Below are 22945 nucleotides of genomic sequence, written 5' to 3'. Positions count from 1 at the left end.
TTGGTTATACATTATAGATTATAAGAAATGAAAATACAGAGTGCATCTTAAATGATTAATGTATGAAAACCATCACCACTTACTGTGCATTAATCAAGAAAAAAATGCACTCTTCCCACAGAGGTTAATGTTGCAGGCCTGTTGTTCAGTTTTGAGAATATGCACAATAGATGCTCACTATGACAATGAATTGGGGAATTCAGGATGGTAGCAAGTTCCGTGTAGTATTTGGATTAGCATCGTAATCTGTGCCTTGTCAGCCTCATCAGGAAACAAGCTACATATATATGTATTTTTTTCTTCAAAACTAGCAAAAATATGGATACATTTTTTAAAAAAAGCTTTTTTTTAAAAAAAAATAATGAATAATGACCAAGGTACCTGCTTAAACAAATACTACCAGCATTCATTAGTTAGGATGATTATATGTAAAAAAAATGATGCCAGATAGTAACAAATCCAAGAGAAGTTTATTATGAAAATGGCACCTGCGGATGAAAAAATTAAGTTACATAAAGACAACCATGTATGTGACATGTATGAGAATCTACAAAAGTATAAAAAGAACCCTGTTGTAAATGAAGTATGTACACTTCCGATTTGCAGCATTATCAATGGTCAATGAAAAAAAAATGTTTCAAAATAAGCCAGGCACTCAGGAAGTTAAGTCCGGTTAGCTTCACACAAAACAAATGTAGCATAGCTGTCGCTTTGTAACATTTTAATTATTTTTATACATATATATATTGTAGAGTTGGTGACACTAAGGGCTTGACAAACAGAATATCCCTTTCCCCATTATTCAGCTATGTGGTACCAGTCTCCTCATAAAAGTTTTCGTATATTTGTACAAGAAATAGTTAAAAACACAAACACAGTCTTCACAGGTAATGAAGTGTTTTTTTTTTTTTTTGTTATTTTGTAATTTTAAACACTATGGATTTAGACAGCAGCTGTGATTATCTGTTAGTTTAAATCACCAGAAATCATTTTGACACAACACAGAAACATTTATAAAAAAAAAAAAAATCAAAAAACCCCCAAAACCCAGCTGTCTAGCTGTTCTTTGTAGCTGATAGGTGCATCCCCTTGATTGTTCGATAGCTAGAGTACGGCTCCAAAACTAATCTTTAAATTTCTCCATCGGCTTTCTTCATCTTCTAAACTGACTTAAGTCCTTCAAGGAAGCTCAGTGCTAAGATCTGTGGCATTTAACTTCCTCCTGTTATTATTCCACCATGGCTTGGGCCCAACTCATGGAATCAAAAGTTCTAGAGGAATCCACTCAGCACGGTGATAATTCAAAGGACAGCCGAGTTACTCTATTAGCATTGCACGAATAAACAAATATATATGACAATTCTATATTCCATTAACCCCTCCCATTTTGTTTTTAAAAAAATGTTGGTTGGCCTTTGAAATCATTTTCTGTTTCACTTGTAATTGCTTTATATACTGCTCCATCAGCCAACCTGAAAGGAAACCAAAGAAAAGCACCCACTGCTTTATAGGTAGAGCACAAGGGACTCTGGGAATGTCAACAACTGGGGCTGTATGGCATCAATTTATTTATAATATATCTGAGCATTATTCTTCAGGGCTCTTGTGTAGCACTCCAGGAGAGTCACACCCAGAATTCCATTGTGGGAAAAATGGCTCCATTAACCTTGAGCTAGTTAAGAGTCTTTTTTTTTTTTTTTTTTTTTTTTTTTTAATCACTGAGAATGAAATAGATCTGGGGTATCTGGGAAGGGAAGCACAGGAGAGAAATGGGGAGACCAGGAGGGAAAAACAGGGGAAGCAGGGAGAATATACAACAGCAGGGATTTGGCAAAGGAAACAGGGTTCACAGACAGTAGAAGCAGTATAGGTGACACCACAGAGAAAGGCCACCACGAAAAACCACTAACCCCCAAGAGTCACTGATTCACTAGGACTGCAGGAATGGGACTGTGCCACTCCACTAGAGACAGAGCACAGAGAAGACAGTGGACAAAACGACTACATTAGCTTAGCATATACTGCATATAGAAACACACACTGAAACTGCAATGGGACCCACAGCCAAGGACACTACACGTTGTACACATTACAGTTCTCACATCTGGTATTAGATGCCTTCACAAACAGCTGCCAAAAACGAAGTGGGAGAAGAATCTATACTGGACAGTCATTTGGAGTGTTTGACACCACACTGATTTCTGGCAACAAAGACAAAATAGGCTATTTTTTTTTCTTTTTTTCTTTTTTTTTTCTTTTTTTCATTGAATATGCAGTTTTCAGTTGCAGTTTTCTGTCTGAAGCTCATTAACCCATTTTTTTCTTTTCTTTTTTCTTTTTTTAGTTTTAAAAACTTCTTGGTTTCAACTCAGAAATAAGAACCAAAGGGAAATAAATTCCACCAAATCAGCCCCCAATATGACCTGTTTTTTTCTTAGCAAGAAATGAAAACAAACAAACAAAATCTCAAACAAACAAACAAAAAACCATGTTAAATAGTCCTCCTTTTCCTTCTTTTACTCTGAAGTGTTACTGAAGTTGTAAAATCAGACTCAGCTAGACTGAGTAAGGATAAAAAAAGAAAAGCTCAACAAAAGGCAGTATGTACTTACTTAAACAGCTCCTCAAATCAGTCCGAGTTGTCCAAAAGCCCCCTTTTAATAGGGCTTTACTGACCCACTAATTCGAAAGCGAGGCTATGTTTGTTAGTTGGGAGGTAAATTTAAGTCCTGCAGCAAATGTTAATGAGGGCTTTGTCTTAAACTAACCAAGGAGACTGTAGCAATGGGGCTCTGGACCAGGACAGGACACAGTTTCTTTTCCAAAACCCAGCCCGGGAGCTGCATTTTGAATGAAGACATTACAGATTAATAAATGATAGCACCATGGTTTTAGAAATTAAGTTAATGTTTCAGTAATTACCACTTAGTTCAACTTTTTTTTTTTTAAACATTCTAGTCACAGGCCAGAAATTAAGTTTAAGAACCCAAATTATTTTTATGTGCAAGTAAGAAAATCTTAAAATCTTAATCATAAAAAGAATTAAACTCTGCATAAAATTCTAAAATACTATTCCCCTATTTTCGAAGGAATTAGGGACAGGAAAACTAAAAACACCCATCCCATTTCATTTGACTTAGTCAAACAGGGCACAATCATTTATGCTTGTCTCTTTTCATCTTGATCATATCAAGATCTTTAGGAAGAAAAACCCAATGGTTGTCACTTGAGAAATCTCTTGACCACAAGACTGAGTATTCTATGGCAGAGGCATATACACATTAACGACATCTTAGTAAAGATGCAAGGGAAAGCCAAACAACCCAACACATATCTTAGAAGACAAAATGGCAGGCAACCGGTCCTCTGACCCTCTGAAGGCAAAAAAATAAACATGTCTTTACAAGAAAGAATAAGTCCAATGAAAGAAAGAGAGGGATGGAAGGGGGCCGCCGTGTTGCGAGAAGACGCTGACCTGCTCCAATTCAAAGTGCTAGAATGAAAGGTCTAAACAAAAAATGCCTATGATGCCTCCAAGTGGGGCGCCCACTCAGTCTTCTTTGCGCTCCAGAGTCTGTGCCGCATGGATGCCATTGCTGTAGACCGGGAAGGGCAGCGTGGAGAAGAGTCCCTCAGCCGTGGTGAACACATTGCCACCCGGCATCTGTGTGAGGCTGGCTGCGCTCACAGCACTGCCAAATGGTCCTGACATATTGAGCCGGTGCACGTGGTGGTAGAGCATCTCCATTGGCGTCTTGGGGTCAAGGCCGAAGCCGGGGCTGTTAACATCTACGAAGTTAACAGCATGCGCGTTGGGTAGCAGGTTGCCCTGCATGGCCAGGGTCACCTCAGCAGGAGCATAGCGGATGGTGCCAGTGGTGTAGACCCTCTGTGCAGCCGTGCTGGTGGCCGCCAGGGTCCCTGTTACCCGGTGCACAAGCGGAAGCACGACGTTGCCTGCTTGTAACCTCTGCAGGGCCTCCAGGTCCCCAGTGTACAGCAAGGAGTTGGACGCACCAGGGCCACCCCCGCCGCCCCCTGCCCCGCCCCCGGGGTGCTTGTCTCGCGGGGATGCCGAGAGTGGGGGCGACAGCGGGTCGGAGGCCACTGGAGCCGAGCCGCTGAACTGAGTCTTGCGGCTGGCGGTGCCATCGGCGCCTGGTGGGGTGAGGACCGAGTCGGGGATGGCCACGTGCAGTGCTCCCCCGCCGCCGCCGCCGCCACCACCACCACCACCACCGCCACCGCTACCCTGGCCCTGCGGGGATGGGAAGTGCTCAGAGTTGGGGGGTTTGGTCATGCTGTACGGGGACTCATTCCTGGAGATCTCCCGGTTGGGCGGGTAGTTCCAGATGCTGCTGTCGTTGTCGAAGTTGATGGGCTCCGCAATCTCTGTCTTGATCTTGAGCACCGAGGCGTTGTGCGGTGATGACAGCAATCGCGGCGGCTCCACCAGGCCGGCGTCCAGGCCCGGGCTGGACGCGCTGGACAGGCGCCGGCGACTGGCGCTGCCACCCTTCTGCCTTTTCCGCCGCCGCTTGCGCTTCTGGTGCTTGCTGGACGCCTGTGCGCCTGCCTCGCCCGCGCTGTCCGAGTCCTTGGCACTGTCCGACGTGAGCGACTCGCAGGGCTGCAGCCGCAGGTCTGCCTCGCTCTCTACGTAGCGCTCCACTTTGATCTGCATGGGGCCGAGTGAGCTGAAGCCATCCTCGGCCGCCTTGGGGTGCTCAAAGTCTGAATGCTCGAAGCTGTCGTCGCTGTCGCGGCTGTCCGGGTTGCTGGAGCTGTGGCCGTCGTCGTTGCAGTTCATGTCGTTATCACACGCACTGCCTGACTTCTTGCGGTCAGGTTCTGGATCTTCGCTGTTCTCGGACTGATTGCCCTTCTCGTCGGACTTGGAGTTCTCGTTGTCCTCTGCGGGAGGCCCGCAGGTGGCAGAGGGGCAGGAGGGGAGAGAGGAGGCATCGTGTTAGTGGGGCAGCAGAATTTAGGGTCGAGCCCATGGTGCCCACCTAATGAGAAAGGCCAGGTTTGGCTGAAGTTTAGCGGAAGGGGCGGGCCATAGGCCAGCACTACCTGCCCCTTCCGGTAGGCCTTCCACAAACAAAGCCCCACCCCCCAGGTCAGATACTGCTTGTGAACAGGTGATTGTTAGACACAGTCAAGTGTGGGAAGTCCTGTGGACACACCCAGGGAGTCAGATTAACTTGGAATAGGGTTTAGGGACATGAAGACAGGACAGTGAGTGTCAGGTGACTTAGAGAGGTTTGTGCTTTCCATTGATGATCATCTATTCATTATTGAAAACTACACTCTGTGTCTGTGGTTCCCCCCACCCCCTCCCTGCCACCATGCTATCATTGATTATTTGACTCCCCTGTCTTTTTATTTATGTCTCTCTTCAGCTACAAGCTCATGATAGTAAGGGGTTTTGTTAACTACTATATAAACAGGAGGCAGAAAATTCTAGGACTTCAGCTGGGGAAGGGTGGGGCTATGACAAAACTTCAACACATTTTAGGGACCCAGAAAACAAGCTCCACCACAAAGTGCGCCCCCACATCCTAAGCTGTGTCTGGAATACAGACATTCCTTGTCCGCAGCACTGGAGTTCTGGTACTCTAGTGAGGGGAGGCTGATGGAGGGATCTGCTTTCCTCATTTGAGGGAGAGCACATTTTCCCACAGTCACAGCCTCGGGAAACTCAGAAGGGATGTTGATTTCCATGGGTCTGCCACAGCAGTGTGGGTAGCAGACTGGATTAGAACCTTGGGTGAATCCTGTACATGCTCTGGCCTTCATGGACTTGTTATAAATACTCCAGAAAAAAAAAAAAAAAAAAAAGTAACAGATTGGCATCTGAGAAAAGTATTTTACTGTATTAGTATTGTATTATGATGAAAGTTGTTTACTGGGGTAAGGTTTCAGAGAAACTTCTGCCCATTGTTTATGGATAGTATAGAGCAGTGGAAAAAAAAAACAGATAAAAAACCTCAAGCTCATGGACTTATACCCTATTTTAGAGGCTCTATCCCAGCTTGGTAGGGATTGAACCTTGACCATCCTGGGCCTGGCAGAGCTATTCCTCCTGCCTGCTTCTAGCTGTGGAGCCACAGGATGATTAAGGGTGGGAAGGCTAACATTAAGTGATTAATCTGTCCTGTATGTTTATGTAAACTGCATATACACATATATGCCATGACATATATATGCACATATGTATTTATACATAATATAGATATAAACATTGGTGTGTTTGAGATTATTAATCAGGAACAATTTCCTAGTTACATCTTGTTATACGAGTTGGGCAGTTGCTAGGCCTCTGACTGTGGCCCTCTGGTTGCCACCCACCCCTGTGTTTGGACCAGCAAGCCTTGGCTATAAAGCATGGAGAAGTAAATACCTGTTATACCTGAGGTATCTTTAGAGTCTGATTCAGAGTCGGATGTCTCAGAGGATTCTGAAGTTTTCTCTGGCAAATGTGGGAGCTGTGCAATGTCCATGGGCGTGTCTTTGTACTCAGGGTTACTGTGGGAAAGAAGACACCCATCAGGAGGGCAGGCATTCATCATTTCCTGAACTTCTCTGCCCCAAACTTCCAGAGTTGAAGGAGTTTAGAGGACTGAATAGGAAGTTACTTCTCAGCTCCTCATGGGACTTTTCACAGAAGCTAGGCTTGTACAGGTGTGCCCTGCCACAGTGATTGAATACTCCAAATGCTGCACGAAAGCCACTAAAAAGCTTTTAAATAATCAGGTACCACCGGGGGCCAGAGAACTGTGCAGCTTGACATGCTCCTCCTGGCATAACACCTGGGGGCTGGGCCAATGAGAGGAAATCTCAGCGATTCATTCCCACACCACCTGGTGTGTCCGACCTTCTCTCCGGCTACTAATGAGTTCATTGCTCCAGTACTCTTGCCTTGGCCCCTGGATGCAACTTCTCAGCCATTCGGATGGTTCCAAAGCTATTGGAGTGGGGGTGGGGGTAGGGTGGGGTCGTGGCAGGCCCTCGGTGCCTAACGATCTGTCATATGCACAGGTGCATCTTGGGATGCGCGGCTCCTGAACTGTCAGCACACCCATTACAATCACAGTTTCATCTGCTCATGTGGCGTACACCTGTGGCTTGTTAGCTGGGAATCTGATTGCAGTGGGAGAGGCCCAGTGTGAGAGAGGTCCTAACAGACTGGAGCTGAACCCATGTACACAAATGTGCTTAGTGTTTGTTCTGTTTTTAATTTAGAAATGAGCATCTTCTGGAAATGAAATGGTCGGTCAGTTTGAGCTAGCAGGTCTCCTGGAAAAGCTGATCCCAGGCTGCCAAATTTAAGATCAGTTGAGACTTTCTGTAATCTCAAGGCACAAGGAAAACATCTTGCCTCCAAGTGGGAAATGCCTCTTCTGTCTTGTACATGGCGGGCCAAGGCAGTGACAACATGGACTCATGTGCTTCTGAATCCCTCATATGAAGAAGTCACTGTTTTAGTTCACTCTAAGACTGCAAATGTCCCTGGGAGGGTTGATTCATTGGGATGGATTAGCAGGCATTTATTCCTTAGCATGAATTAGCTTTAGCAGCAACAGTGTTCTCTAGATAATCAGATGAGACTAATGGTAGAAGGCAGTCTTGCGCTTTGCAGTCTCTGAATCTAGAATTCTAGTAATGCTGCCAGGGAATGGGCAGAAGAACGAGGGCAGTGAACAGTTGAAGGTGAGCCTGGACAGGGCCCAGAAGTGGAGTATTACTTGGGAGAGAATAAGCCCTTTTTTGACTAAGAAGGTGGGAAAGAAAAGCCAATTTAGAGTTTTAGATTTTTTTTTTTTGTGCCAAGGAATGATTTTGATACTAGGTCTCCAGCCTACAGAATGGCACCTAAGAGTGGCTGGCTTGAGAACTGGCTTTTGTCTCAGCATACTGGAATCAGTTTCCTGTAGTCGGGGTGCCATGGGGGCTCCATGATGACTGGTCTCCAATTCACTGTCAGTTATGAGTGATCACAGGGTAGGTCTTCAGGTCATCTGTGAAAGACCTACCACACATGAGACCAAGGCTCTGAAGCCTGAAGGCTGGCCTTTCCTGCCCAAATGTCTTTCTTCCTATCTGTATGGAATCTGATGAGATAGAATAGCCAAGTGCTTGTGGGCTGGTACTGTTCAACTCCAGGCTAGAGTAATGGAGTTGATCCAATGTCTTCTGTTCCTTGCTACTTCTGCCATTTCAGGCAGTGGGAAGTCATGTGGCTAGTGCAGTAGTCTGAAGTGAACAGTAACCAATAAATAAATAAAATAAGCAACATTGCCAAGGAAATAGATAATAACAGGTAAATAAACCCCACAGGCTGTGAATACCAAACATATAGATGACCCCAGAGCTCTTCAGTGCATTAATATGGTAGACAGACACTGTCTAGCCTTTAGGAATATTTACCAGGGTTTATTTCTTCATAGTGACACCACCACTTTTGCCTAGCATAGGAGCATGTGTGTGTGGGGGGTTCTTGTTCTATTTTCTGTATGTCACAGGAACTTTCATGGCTTTCTGTGGTAGAAGTAGTGACTGTTTCATGGAATGACTTAAAAGGACCTCTTGATCTCACAAACCCCATGGCGATATCACAACCACAGGGGGTGGTCCTCACGATTATCAAGCCTTGGAGAAAGCCACACTAAACACACACACACACACACACTTTTACCTTTAGAGAGAATTAATATAGAGCAGAGGAGGTCAAAAAAGGAAAAAGAAAAGTAGATAAATGAAAACTCTTGTAAGTGGGATCCATTAAGGCCCTCTCCAGAGCAATAATCATTAGTGTCTGATTGATATGCTGTGGGAAGCAAACACATTCATGCCTCCAGTCAAAGGCCAAAGTGTGGGAAACACTGATGAGCCATGCTGGTTAACATCTCATCTCCATTTGGCTGTCTCTAAGAAAAATGGGACTCAGGTAGTCTTTGTCGAAATTATCAGCCAAAGGGCACCAACTTCCATTCATTAGCTCTACTGGAAGCTTTCCTACTCCTGCTTGGTGCCTTTAGGACAACAGAGGCCAAAGACTAGAATGATGGTGGTGGGCGGGAGCCATGCCACACATTGCGATAGCTTTGTGACAGGACTGTTGTAGCAAATTTTCCAGAAGGCTTATCCTCAAACTCAAACCACCCAGGTTGCTGGAATCCCAAAGCGGGACAGACAGAGGGAAAGAGAGAGAAAGGGTACCTCACACTGGCATTTAGGAAGCAGCTGAATTTGGATTGCCATGGACACACATAAAACTTGTCTAAGAGCTTAGAGTGGCAGGCAAAAAGATTGTTTTTATTATTAGTGTTATTATTACTGTCATCGTCATCATCATTATTTACAATGAGATTGTCACTATTCTGGCAAAGTCCTTCATTTTGCTTACCAAAATGTGAGTGCCCAGAGAACAAAACCCTATGGAGGCTGAGGGGATAGCATGCTATCCCTCCCTGCTGGCTCCCCTGCTTACTTTGCCAGGGAGAGAAGTGCAGAGGCAAAGGTGTGGAGGAGAAAGGGGATGCTTTCTATCTAGACTGCAGCTGCAGGCAAAGGGTGGTACATGGACCAGGAAAGTAGGCCAGTTTCTCCAGAGCTCCCCAAAGGCTGACAACCCAAGATTTACTGGGCTGTGATCTTCTCCCATTTCTTTGAATTTGGGAGGAAGAAAAGCCGAGTACCCATGTCCCTAGAGCAGACGGCATAATGATGTGTCAGCTATTAACTGCAGTGTGCAGTTCATAACCGGGGGAGAAATGAAACAGAAAGGATACCTAAGGAGATAATTCACCCAGATGATATTCTTCTCGTTCGCGTTCTTGGCATTAATAGCTATGGTGGCACTAGATTGTATCCAGATGTAGCCTCCATTCTTCTGCATCCAGCGATAGTACTTCGTCACACACTGACCCTTATTCAGCACTGGGGTAGAGTAAAGGGGGGGGGGAGGGACGAGAAAGCAGAAGGTATAGTATTAAGATTGTCACAGGATTGATTTTCATCTCTACCCAACCTCAAACCGAATCCAGGGGAGTCCTGTGTATGCCCAACTTAAGATGCCATTAGCACAAATGAAATCAACATCTCATTGGGGGCGGCAGCTGCCCAGCTAGGGCTACTGGCATTTGTAGTGAGCCTCTATTCCCTTCTGGGCAGCCATGGTGTGAATGGGAGAATAAAAGGACTACTAATCTTTTTGGCTCAGAGCACACCTAATGTGGTGTGGATATTGTCAGTGGGTTTAACATCAGATGCTAAGAGAGGCAAATCTGTGTAAGATTTATGCATAGCTTCAAGTTGCCCTCTTTGAGATTCTGGATATTTGAATGGTTCTGAAGATGCCTTAAACCCCCCCCCCCCCGTCTTTGATCATTTCCCTTCAGCCTGAGCAATATCAACCCGTGTCCTTAGCCATCTGTTCCTTTTGATCTTGTCTTACACAATTTATAGACCTTGGATGAACTAAATTTACATTGGTCAGCCGGGGTAAACTGTGGTGAGATGGCTGAAGGTTGGAACAAAATTAAATCCCCACAGCATTGGCTTGACTTGAGCCAAACAGAGTGACAGCTCCACACAGACACTGAAATATGGCACAAAACGAAGGAACAAGTGAAAACATTCCGTAACGTGAACCTGTGCCTTTAAATATCCACTGTAAGAGAGCTTTTAAAAAGGCAGATGCTAAAAAGCGATACTTTAACCAGAAACTTGCCAAGTTGAAATAGATTTGATTTGTGTCTGGGTTCTCCTGAGCTAGTAAAAGGGGAAACGGCAGTAAATCATCCCCTAAATAAAGTGCCGTGGATGGGAATATTCCAGAGTATGCAAGAAAGTGTCTGATGGTAGGGCTTGGAGACGGCTGCTCACCCCCCACCCAAAAAGCTCACCAGCCCGCAGCCACTAGAGGGCAGTGCGCACTCGTCTACATGACCCACTTTTGGCATGTCCTTGTCTCCGTCTGCTAAAATGAAAAACCTCTAACTGCTGTAATAAATTTGGCTAAATTAGCTGCTAAATGGTTATCTCAAGTAATATGTATTTGCATTAATCATCTTGCTCTAAACCAGAACAAGCCAGAGTCCTAAAGACGTAGTAAATTCATATTGTCCATTTAATTACGGCTAATAAGTGCTTCATATACAATAGTTTCATGAAGTACATTTTGATATTTTTTTGGGGGGTGTACAGATGGGGAAATGGAGTCACTTTGGAAAAGAACAACGTTTTGGGCTCCTGAAACTCTTCCTGCCTCTGAAAGTGGCTACAAATCAAACCGCCCGGACCTTGTCTACAAGCAGACAGGCTTCCGTACCCCGACCCACGCCTGCTCTTTTCTTTTTTTCCTCGCAATATGCTAAATGGATAGCTGTAAAATTTAATAATTATGTCGCCACTGTTGCCTGAAAATGCTGTGATGAATGCTTCACACGGTGGGAAGTTTTGCTCTAAAGCTGTCACACAGTGTAGGGCCCTAGAAGGTCAGGCACTGTCACCTTTCCATGGTGGCCAGCCTCCACAGGTAGCATTGTGTGCTCCTTTTGTTGGGGACTGTAAGTTCTGCTGTCCTGCATGCATGGCTTCCCAGGCTACAAAACTCCTAGCTGAAGCAAAAAGCAGTGAGGTGCCAAGTCTACTGCGCGGCTCTTCTATCAAAGCCACTGTGGTATACAGCACGAAGTGCCTTTATTCAGATCCTCTCAGCCTGCTTAACCATTAATGGAGGACACTGGCTTGTGCAATTCTTCACAGAGGAAGTCACCATACTCCAATCTGGTTGGTGATATAATTCTATATGCTTTGTAACTAGGATACTTCCTAATGGTTTTAGTATTTTTTTTTTTTCAAAGACAAAAAAGACTAAGAAATCTTTTTGCAGAATCACATGGAAAAAAAATGTTGAATCAGCAAATCTGGACCAGAATGGAATCCAGAACAGGCAACAAGCAAACAACAGAAAATCCAAATCCAGAATACAGAGGCCTGGAAAGGGGTAAGTGAAGGGCTGAATCGGAAGATCAAGTTAAAATTTGAAAACCAACAGAAAGGTCACCCCACCCTCTATGCTTTTCACTTAAAACAACAGCCTCCCAGACAGTTTTCAGATAGGGCCTAAATACCTTTTCTGATACAAAGAGCTGATGCATTGTCATCTTTTTAGGATGAGGTAGGATGGCTTGGTCTGCTTAAGGGCATTTGGTGAGAAGATAAATACAAATTCATCAGGGTCCATGAGTACACTAACTCAGTCTTTCATTGAAGCAGGCTTGAGAATGTCGCTAAGAGTGAGGTTCAGACTGAAAAGGAGGCAGATAGGTGAGTTGCCATGTAGAGGTGGCCAGGGAGGGACTGAAAAGCAAAGGGTTTCCTCTTCCTGGAGCCAGGGAGCAGGGTAAGTACTGTGGGTCACCGTGGGGACCCTGAGGAGTGGGTTACAGAGTCCCTGGTGCATATCTGAAGACAGGTATTCTAGCCATAATTGTTCCCTGGACTCATCTTTAACAAATGGAACTATTCAAGGGCCACATCTCTACATGATCATGAATTATAGATTGGTGTCCTCTGAATGTGCCCACCATGCGATCTTGGAATTCACAGAGAAGACAAGATGTTAATGCTGACCAAAATGTTACCTAAGTTCCTCTTGTTTACAAGTTCACATGAAAGAAGTTACCACGATGTCTTCCATGTACTGAATCAGGAATACTTTTTGCTCACATCTTCTCACAGAATATAAATTTATAACTTTGGGATGAAGCTTTTTCTTGGAAAAAAAAAGAGAAAAGAAAAAAGCCATACTGGCAAATCAGTTGGATCATTCCAGCTGTGCCAGAGGCAGGATCTGACAGCTTTTCCTGAGCTCATGTGGTCCTAATCAGCTCAAGAAGAAAAGCCACGTTGGTGCCAGTTTGAAAGAGATTTTTGTGTGTAATAAATTAGAGAACTTGAAAAATACAAAAAAAAAAAAAAAAAAAAAAAAAAAAAAAAAGCCCCTCTCTTGATTCTGTTATCTAGTAGCTGCTGTTATTTTTGAGGCATTGGTTTGAATAGTAGGGAGAAGTAAAAGAATATTTAGGCCAGTCCTCTTCACAAAGTCCCCTTTGTGGAAAAAAAAAATCAGGAATAAGTACAATATAAGTTGGTTGATATGGCAATTCTTAAACATAGTTAACTGGCCAGGTGGTGGTGGTGCACACCTTTAATCCCAGCACTCGGGAGACAGAGGCAGGCAGATCTCTGTTGAGTTTGAAGCCAACCAGATCTACAGAGTGAGTTACAGTCCTGGCTAGGACTGTTACACAGAGAAACCCTGTCTTGAAAAAAAAAAAAAACAAAAAATAGCTATCTTCAAAAAGACTTCTCATCGAGCCAATGAATCCTGGGGTATGTTCAGAGCCATGCACACAAACTACAACAAGAAGGAAGTAGAGGGAGAAGAAATATACATGTTGATTGATTTTTTTTTTTTTTTTACTTTGACATCTATGAGAATGCTGAGTCCTGCTGACAAGTTACCTGGCATCATCCTGTGGCTTGTTCATTAATGTTTGCACTCCGCTACCAAGATTCTTGGGTTGATTGCTATGTGCATCCCTCAACTGAACTGACTGATCACATCAAAACATCTTTAGGGTTGTATCTTTTAAGGGTACACGGCTGAGGTATTACCTTTTTGTTTTAAAGTCTCACAGAATTTCAATGCCTTTTTCTTAGTTTCTTTTTTTTTTTTTTTGTTTTTGTTTTTTTTTTTTTTTTTTTTTAGTATCCATGAAGATACAGGGAGGAAAAGTAGGTCTGCCCAGGTTTTCTCTGAATGGTCCAGGCACAGTTTTCTTCCTTATTACTCATAGTGTAGGGTAGCTCCAGGCGCCTTTGGTGGCTAGTGTTCTATGGGAATGTTCCCCACCACCCTGCCTGCCTTCCACACTGAGGGCTCCTCAGAGTTACAGACTGCCTTGAGGCGGAGCTGACCCTGCACTTGGGTGAAGGACACAGTGGGAACAGACTGAGTCCTTCTGGTTGAGGCCTGCCCACCTAGTAACTAAAAAACCACCATTGAGGTTTGACTTTCAATCAGAAACACTACCCCTGCCTAGCTGGGGAGTGTCAAATAACATGCCAAAAGCCAACTGTGGCACTTAGATTTTAAAACATGTGACCTTTGATAGCAAATACCCCCCCCCCCATGAAAGACAGGATGATAATCTTTATTGAACATCCCTTTAAAATGCCACTTGATCTCTTGACTGAACCACAGACTGAGTATAAGAATGTTCTGTTTGCAAATAGTAGTCACTTTCCTCCAAACCCTACAAACTTAGTCAGTGTGGGGTACATCTGTGTTCCTGCATACAGTTCCCAACAGAAGGATTTAAGTGTTTCTTCAGGGAAGCCTTATCCACAGACATAGACAGTAACTAGAAAGATACAAAAGAAGCCAGTGTCTGAGGCAGGGATACCATTCTGTAAATTCAAATAAATCAGTACAAACTTGTCTTCAGAAATGTGAAGGGGGGAGAGAGAGAGAGAGAGAGAGAGAGAGAGAGAGAGAGAGAGAGAGAGAGAGAGAGAGAATGTCTCTTCCTTTTGCGCTGCTCTACAAAACCAAAGCCAGAGCCTAAATAGTGAGTTAGTTGTGTCTCAGGAAGACGGAAGCAGGGGAATGTAGTCTGACAAGATGTGGAGAACTGTATCAAAGCTGTCATTTAGCCAGGGCCTCACAAAAGGATATTTAGCAGTCTGCATATGCATTAAAAAGGCTGCAATACTTGGTGCATTCAGGTAAGTATAGAATAACTAGGAAATGGTGAGCTCATCGGAGAGGCCATACTTCACATTCACGCAGCTGAACAAAGAGCTTCATTATCATCATGGGGACAGGAGGATGCATGCATCTGTGGGACTCTGACCCCCTCACTGAGCTACCTTCATCAATAGAGACTGGTGCCTTTTTGCTGGGAACTCAAAGATGATTTCTGAATGCATTGAAGTGGGAGAGAGAGACAGAGACAAGAGAGACAGAGACAGAAAGAGGAACAGAAAGTCACAGAGAGGCAGAGAGAAAGAGAGAAGCAGAGAAAGATAGAGAGGCAGAGAGAGACAGAGAAAGATAGTGTGTGTTTAAGTAAAAGGGTGTGTGTTAAATCAGGCGTTCTATTTAATACCACAGTTGGGTGCTTAGCTGTGGCCACTGGTTTTCTTTCTACATTCACAAAACTGGCAGATGAAACATGAAAAAGAATACTGACTCTTTAATCTCTGCATCTTTACCCAAGGCCCAAGGCAGGCTGACAGGGAACTTCATTCTGGAAACAGACTTTTTGAAGAGAGAGAGAGAGAGAGAGAGAGAGAGAGAGAATTCTGGACTATTTTTTTCTATGCTTTTGAAAACTGTAGGCTACCAGAGAACGGACCTGATGCAGGCTTAAAACAAGAACAAATTTCTTTACCTAAAAAGTTATAATCCTTGATGCCTACAGGAAGGTCATTGTTGAAATCCATGGGAGAGGCAGCACTGTGGCTGGAGACTGTGCTAAGAGCTTTATTTACTTGTGATAGGGGCAGCTTTTCATTTAGAACTGCTCTGAGGATCACCTGGGGCTTTGATGCCAGGCACTCTTTCCTATAGATTTTGCAATTAGTGAGCTAGCTGTGTCTTAGATGACAAGCATCTACAAATTGGGTTTTTCTTCCCCTCCCTCTCTTCTTTTTGTAAATCTATGTGCTGAGCAATATTTGGTAATGTTGATATTTGATGGGGGTTCCAAACTTAGAGACGAAGGACCTGTGGATATTCTGTGAAATGACCATGCATCAAATATGGATTTCCCCCTAAGTCACTGAGTGACAAGCCCTGCTGAGCCACTATCTGTGGTTTAAACCTCAGGTGAGGTTCTGTCCTCTCGCCCTGCCAATTGATAGATCTTTATTAACTGCTGATATTGAAGCATGCAGAAAACTTTCCATTGATTTAGGACATGACAATGTGTTTTGTTTAAAAAATAAATTTCCCTCTTCATGATAATGTACTGACTGGGAGTCCAAGGCTTTTGGAAACTCATGGAATCTGTATGGTGTTCTCGGACAGAGTGAATCAAAAGGATGATGGTATGAGTGACCCCTGAGATCTTAGAGTTTATTTTTAAAAATTTCTGTGTGCATCATATGTATATGTCTGGTGTATGTGGATCACTTGCAATTGAAGTTACTGATGGATGATTGTGATGGTCAGGTTGGTGAATTGAAACCTGGCTTTCTGGAAGAGTAGTGTTATTAACCCTTGCTCCACCTCTACGGCCATCAGAGTTTTTTTTTTTTTTTTTCAAGCTGCTTTTTTGTCCCACTAGAGAGCTTTGTTTCTTCTTATTCCTGCCCCTTTCAACCTAAAATAGCAAAAGATGGAGTTTTCTGGCCTCTAGATCTTCCTTTTTGAAAGGAGTTACTATATAAAGGAGAACCTGAAAACTCTTCAGTGTGCCATCAAGAAAGGATTGTGGCTAGGAATGAGGGAAATGGCAGATAGCTCCAATCACCCAGGTCATTTCACTGGTGTTTCTGTTATATGTAATGAGGTATGTTTTAGTTGATTATGCCTCCCCCCCAAAAAAAAAATCTCCATGAAGCTACTCAGGATGTGGGCACTGGTTGGGAGGGGTTAGTTAACCTCACAATTGTAGACAAACTGTGTTGCTCAACCGGACCCAGACACATTCGAAAGGACCTTTTCCAAGTACGCAGGCTATTGTTTAAAGGAAAATATAAAGAAAACTCACACAGGATCAAGAATAGGTTGTATGACACACACACACACACACACACACAAGTGATGGAGTTGATTCTATTTAGGCTAGTTGACTTAGGTGAAATGGATGATTTAGAAGTATTGATTTTTTTTTTCCTGGATCATGTTTTATAAGAGTAATGGGTGATTTTTTTTTTGTTGTTGAACTAAAAATAAAAACATAGTAATAAAGGACAGGAATCCACTGGGGAGGTGCATTTATTAGTCAAATCAAAATTATAGCTCATTTTCTGAGGAAAGACGTTTTATATTCCATGCCTCCCTATTGCTTTCTACTCCTGACATGCCCTTGATACCCCCCTGTTTCTCCTGCCATTGTGTCTTCTTAGCATCACCTTCCTGGGGCTGAGAGAGCATGCCCTGTGTACCTCCTCTTCCACCTCGAGGATCTCTGTATTTTATGCATACACCTTATAGTCTTCACTTTATATTATGTATAGAGTTGGTAGTTTCTCACTGTCTTCCCCACCAATATGTGAGCTCTGTGAATACCTTATTTTTAAAGCTCCTGGTAATAACCACAGGTGTTGAATATGGTAAGAAGTCAGGAATGTTACATGAAGGTGAACAGGAAAAATATCTCCACTCTTACCCTCACATGTAATAAAGTATTCATAAGAAAATATTACTCTGGGGAGAAACACCCAAGATCTCTTCCTTCTCAAGCTAGATATCATTACTTTTTAATACAGTGTGAATGCTTTGCCTGTATGTATGTATGTGTACCACAAGCATGGGATGCCTACAGGGGTCAGAAGAAGGCATTAGATCCCTTGGAACAGGAGTGACAGATGGTTGTGAATCGCCATGTGGTTGCCGAGAACCAAACCCAGGTCCTGCGTCAGAGCAGCAAGTGCTTTTAACCATGAATTCATCTTTCTAGTCCCAGTTTATATCATTTTATGAAAGTCAAGTTTACCAAATAATTGTATACTCATTTCAGTAAAACACTGATTGAGATACCATCAGAATCACTCCACTGTCACCAACAAATTAACTCCAAATCTAGAGGAAAGTGAACTTCTGGTGGCTAGCTGGTTGGGATTTACTCCTTAGAAAACAGTTTTTTCTAGATGCCAGCATGGTCAGTCCTCTTCGACCGTTGGTGTGAAGAGTTGGCAAGTGACTGTATACTAACAAACCCTGGATTCAGATTCAGTAAATCTGGTGTCAGCCTGAAGTCTTGCATGTCTACAAGCTCCTTACATATGCCCACACTGCTCCTGAACAGGGTGACAAGTGGGACAAGCACTAGGCTGCTGGGCAGGCTTACTTGCTAGTCTTGTTCCCTATGTTTGCCTGCCATGGACTTGAAAAGCCCAAGCTGGCACTTGCTCCCAAAAGAAAGATACAAAATACTAACCTTAATTCATTCCTGCCTAGAAATCTGGTTTCTTTCTTGCTGCCTGTAATAAGTCTCTGCAGCTAATGGACAAGCAATGGTATAGGCTGAAGTGGCTTCTGGAAGAGGGGCAGCTGTGACAGCTATTCAATGTATTTTCTTCTATGGGAAATTTCACATTCATGAGGGAAAAAGAGGAAAAATTCTCTTGCTTTGGGAAAAAGTCTAGCCAAAGATCAGGTTGTAGCAAAATCCCTGAAGAAGCCAGCCAGAAGCCGCATTGAGATCGGAGAACAGCAGAAAGCCCCTGGTGCAATGTGTATTTGGTCCACCCATAAAAGTTTATTTCTTTCCTCCTTCCCTCTCTTGCAGCTTCCTTTCGGGTGAGCCATGGCTGCATATCCAAATCAACAATTAAATCCCCCCTTTGTTTGTGTGGCAGATGACAAATGCATGGAGGACATCTTGTGTTGCCTAGGCAGGCAGGGCACTTACTTTGATTGATGCTCAGTTGTAGAAAAAAATGAGCTGGGAAGGAATTACAATGGAGGGCCTGCAGACTGGAAGGGGATATACTAATTAGTCCTGCATTAAGCAGTCTGCTTGCATTTGGCGATGAGATGCCTTCAGGAGGGAAGTGTAGGGGTTATTGATGCAAAACAGCATGGAATGCATTATGCCAGGTAGCTGTATATTCATTTTGCTAAAAAATGTATTAAGAAGCAAATACTTTGGCTACTGTGTATTTTTTAAACACTCACCCTCAAGTATATTGGGTTAGCCAAGCTTTTGTTTTTATCTCCACTTGGTCCTGTGGGCAATGGGGCAGCCTTTTTGTTTCTCTGGAAAGACTTCCAGAGTTTTTTCGTCCTGGGTAAAGTACTGGGGAGGTGAAGCTGCTACCTTATCTACAGTTCATGTTTCTTTTTGCTGAGTCCCTCTAAAGAGTCTTGAGTTTTGATGGAATGCAATGGCACACATGAAAGATAGACACACCCCCTTTTAGAAAGACACACCCCTTTTTAAGGTTTAGAGGGTTATTCATTTGACCCAGGAAGAACCCGAGGGGCAGGGTGTATTAAGACAAGCATCTCTGACTCTAGGCAAAGGCTTCATTAAATAGGAATAAAAACCATGCAAAGCACATGCCTGCATTTGGCTTAACAGTCCATGTTTTAGGTTATAGGCAGATGGAGTGTTTTGTGCTAAAACATCTCATAATTCATGGGTGATCCAGAAACTCTAGGTAGCTGAAACATATGATCTAGGGGACACGAATGGTCATCTCTAGGTCACTGTCTCCTGAACAATGGAAGACTAGAGGGCAGTGGAGAGAGAAAGGTCCCCAAATAATCACTACCATATGCAGTTTAAAATTCAAACCCTGAAATGCTGATTTAGTCAATTTGACCCGAAGAACCAACGAAACTGGGCATAATGAAAAGAAGTCACAGAGGTCTTTTGTCACAGCGGGAAATAAACAGACTTGAAACTTGCTTGACTTCAGAGCCATGGTCACTAGGCAAACTAAACTTGAACTCCTGGTAATCCACCTGCCTCAGCCTCTCTGCAGGGGTTACAGATAGGAGCCACCAAACCCAGCTAACAATGTGTCTCTATGTTGAGATCTGTCTAGCTCACACCAGGCACCTTGAACTTGCCCAGTGGGAAGCAGATGGCCCCATGTCCTCGGCTCCTTTTGTGAGTCGTCTGATCCTGGCGCAGCCGAGTTGTCTCTTCACTATTCTGAATCTAGGGACATGTTCACTTATGGATTTATAGATACCTATACTGAGAAAAGATGCCAATGATAAAGATAGGATTTCTAGTCCTCGTAGACTGCTGAGCCCCCTTTTCTTTAAGTTATATCTATGACTCAGAGCATAAGACAAATATGAGAATATCTGAAGTGTGATCCGATGTCTACAACCTGCCTTCCACAGACAGACCAGGAACTGTGCCAACAGCTCTAGGAAGAAAAGCTAAATAGTTAATGTGGTTTATTTTTTAACCATCCCTTTGTTTTAGAATTCTATCTTATTCTTGAGCTGATTCTATGTCACTGTGACCTTCTCCTGCCAGGAAGGCACAGTTGAGGCCTCCTTCAGTAATAGCCTAGGGCTTTGGACAAGCAAGATGCTATGCTGGCTCCTTGCCTTTTCCAATGTTTACACAACCAAGACTTATTACATGCTCTGTCATTTGTTACTGGGCTGGCTTTGGTCTGAGAATTAGGTAAACATCAGACATTCCATCACACAATTTTAAACTCAATTTTACTTTATAATGATGTTAATGTTTATTGTACCAAGTGAGATGCATTTGTATATTTCAGCATCTTATTTCAGACATAGAATGCAAAACTTGACATTGGAATCAGCTTGATTTGTGTGTGTGTGTGTGTGTGTGTGTGTGTGTGTGTGTGTGATTGAAGATATTAAGCACTACAAGAACATTGGAATTTCAATATGATTAGGATCAAAATTCTGCAGGATCAAAACACTCCTTTTCCTCCCCCTACAGTTTGACTAATTGTGCGCTACTTGACATTGTGGGGTTACTCCACAGCATGATAGCTAAATATGTGAAGTGTATTTTACTGTGTGGAATTATCAGCTCAGTCTATTTGTTTTTCATGTGTTTAAGGTTATTAAAAGAACTCAAAATGAGAAGTCATGTGTACGAGTGAAAAGTATGAACTCAATCATTGTTAGTAGGCTAAATCATAAAGCAATAGCCAGTAAGTCAATATCACGTAATGAAAAAAAAAAATCACTGAATTTGAAAGCATACTTTCTGTGTTTATTAGCTGGCAAGATAGCGGAGAAATTAGAACGGCATAATGGTAGTATAGTTTATTTCCAGCACTTTTAAATTATTCTGGCTACTGAAAATAAGATGAGAGTGGATGGAAAAGGATGACACCAGGCATATCTGTTGGAGACTTTTGCCTTTTGGGAAGACATGAGCTGCATGGCCTTGCCTTCCTCAGGAATTGTGTTTCTTCAAGCTGTGTATCAATTCTGAGAGAAACAACATGGCATCTTCAAAATAAGGCCCAAGGTTTACAAAGATCTTTTAAAATCACCACCAGGTTTCTGAATTTAGACCTTAATTAAGGCTGGAAAAATGAGAAAGCATTCCCTGCTCCAGCCCTCCCCCAACACAGGAGGGTAGTGTTGGAGGTTAGTGTCCTGAACACAAAATATTCATTTCTAAAACATCTGTATGCCTGGCCTGTGGCATGGCATTCCAGAAATTTATCCACTGGTCCCTTCAGAGATCTTTATTTTGTACATTTTTCCTGAATTCCAAGCAACAAAGAACCTGATGTTTCTGTTCAGGAAACACATCATTTTCTCCCCCCAATTAATTGAAGAGCCATCTGCTTCTGTGATACATAACACCCATTCATTCTTAGCAACAAGTGTGTCCCCAGACTCCCTGATGAGCAATATCAAGGCACGTGCCCAGTGTTGGGAGTAGACTGTGCTAGATAGCAGCCATCGTCAGGCTGTGCCCAGAGAAACATACATAGAATCTGACATTGACTTTGGTCCCATTCAGTGTTGCTAACATAGAGTTAAAAACACAGTACCATGATGCTGACCACGTAGAGATTTGAGCTAACTTAGTCTCCATCAGTCTTTGAAGAACATAATTGAATGTGAAGAACTGATTGCAAAAGGCTAGATTTCTGGGGAGTAGCTCTTCCCAGCTGTGACAAGAAGGGGCAAAGACTACCATGCTGGCCTTTGCTATATAAAACCTTCTTCTTGAACTGGACTATGTCATGGGTAGTACCTTATATGTATTGAAAATTAGACTTCTGAACTGTGTAGAACTTTCCAAAAGTGTAGCTGGTAGAACTTGTCTTTCAGGAAGTCTGTAGAATGGTCATATACTCAGAGGAGGGAACTTCCACCAGTTCACAGCTTCTTGGACCTTTTCTTTGCAGAAACAGGCTGGTAGACTCTGAGAGAACCTTGCATGTTGAGTCTGTATGCGAGTTGTTGCTTAGATTCTATCAGAGATGAGGAGCCCAGCAAGACTCAAAAGAGTGAACACTAATTTCTTATTCTCAGGAGTGGAAACTGGAAGCAAAGTCTCCTCTGTGTGAGCCTCTTTCTAGAAAGACATTACTATTGACAGACACTGCCATCTTGTAATGTGTTCTGTCTCTGCCCCTGATGGACTTTGTCCTTACCCAGTTGTTGTGGCTAGGCAAGTAGGCATTTTTTTTTTTTTTTTTTTTTTTTTTTTAACAAGGTCCTGGCCTATTTGAATTTGTCTTTGCCCATGTATGGTTTGAAGCTGAAACCTCACATTTCAAAGTGGAAATTGCAGTCTAGAAAATGAAAGGGTCAAGGAGGCATTTAAGACAGAGGTTCTTTCTATCTACTTCCTTTGAGAGAAAGCTCAAGAGACCACCCAATTCTAGATGAGTGCTGAGAAATCCCACAATTCCTCTGGGCCCAAGGTCCAGCTTTTGATACAATACCAATGCCTGCTGAAATTATTTATATCTCACTTTAACCCACTGTGTGACAGTCATTTCAGATATAGACAGGAGACACTAAGGGGAAGGTCAGTACTGAGCCCCATGATGTCAGAGAGAGAAAGACAAATGACATAAGCCCAGGGTACTTACAGTCCAGGTGACTGTGCCTGATGCCTTCCACATCTTCGGCATGGATGAAGTGGTAACATCTTTTCCCTACAATGTCTACAGGGGTCAGATCCATGTAGTCACTGATCCTGTGAAGAGAACAACACCG

General features: G+C 43.2%; 1 protein-coding gene across 13 annotated transcripts in view; it reads right to left on the bottom strand.

Moving 5' to 3' along the window:
• Positions 1 to 2610: 2610 nt before the first annotated feature.
• Npas3 (neuronal PAS domain protein 3) overlaps positions 2611 to 22945 on the bottom strand; it is an 809049-nt gene continuing 788714 nt past the window's right edge. For 9 of the 13 annotated variants that reach the window (XM_051195837.1, XM_051195838.1, XM_051195844.1 and 6 more), the window contains 4 exons: positions 22819 to 22925; positions 9798 to 9945; positions 6407 to 6531; positions 2611 to 4914 (listed from right to left, as the gene is read on the bottom strand). In XM_051195837.1, coding sequence (XP_051051794.1) covers positions 3551 to 4914; positions 6407 to 6531; positions 9798 to 9945; positions 22819 to 22925 — 1744 coding nt within the window. In that variant the 3' untranslated portion in view covers positions 2611 to 3550. The remainder of the gene's footprint in view (positions 4915 to 6406; positions 6532 to 9797; positions 9946 to 22818; positions 22926 to 22945) is intronic. The other 4 variants (XM_051195839.1, XM_051195842.1, XM_051195843.1 and 1 more) reach the window with 1 other exon arrangement.

The sequence above is a fragment of the Phodopus roborovskii genome, unplaced genomic scaffold (genome assembly GCF_943737965.1).
Source record: "Phodopus roborovskii unplaced genomic scaffold, PHOROB, whole genome shotgun sequence".
Lineage (NCBI taxonomy): Eukaryota > Metazoa > Chordata > Mammalia > Rodentia > Cricetidae > Phodopus > Phodopus roborovskii.
The sequence above is the reverse complement of the archived record's forward strand: the minus strand, read 5'-3'. Positions and strand labels throughout refer to the sequence as shown.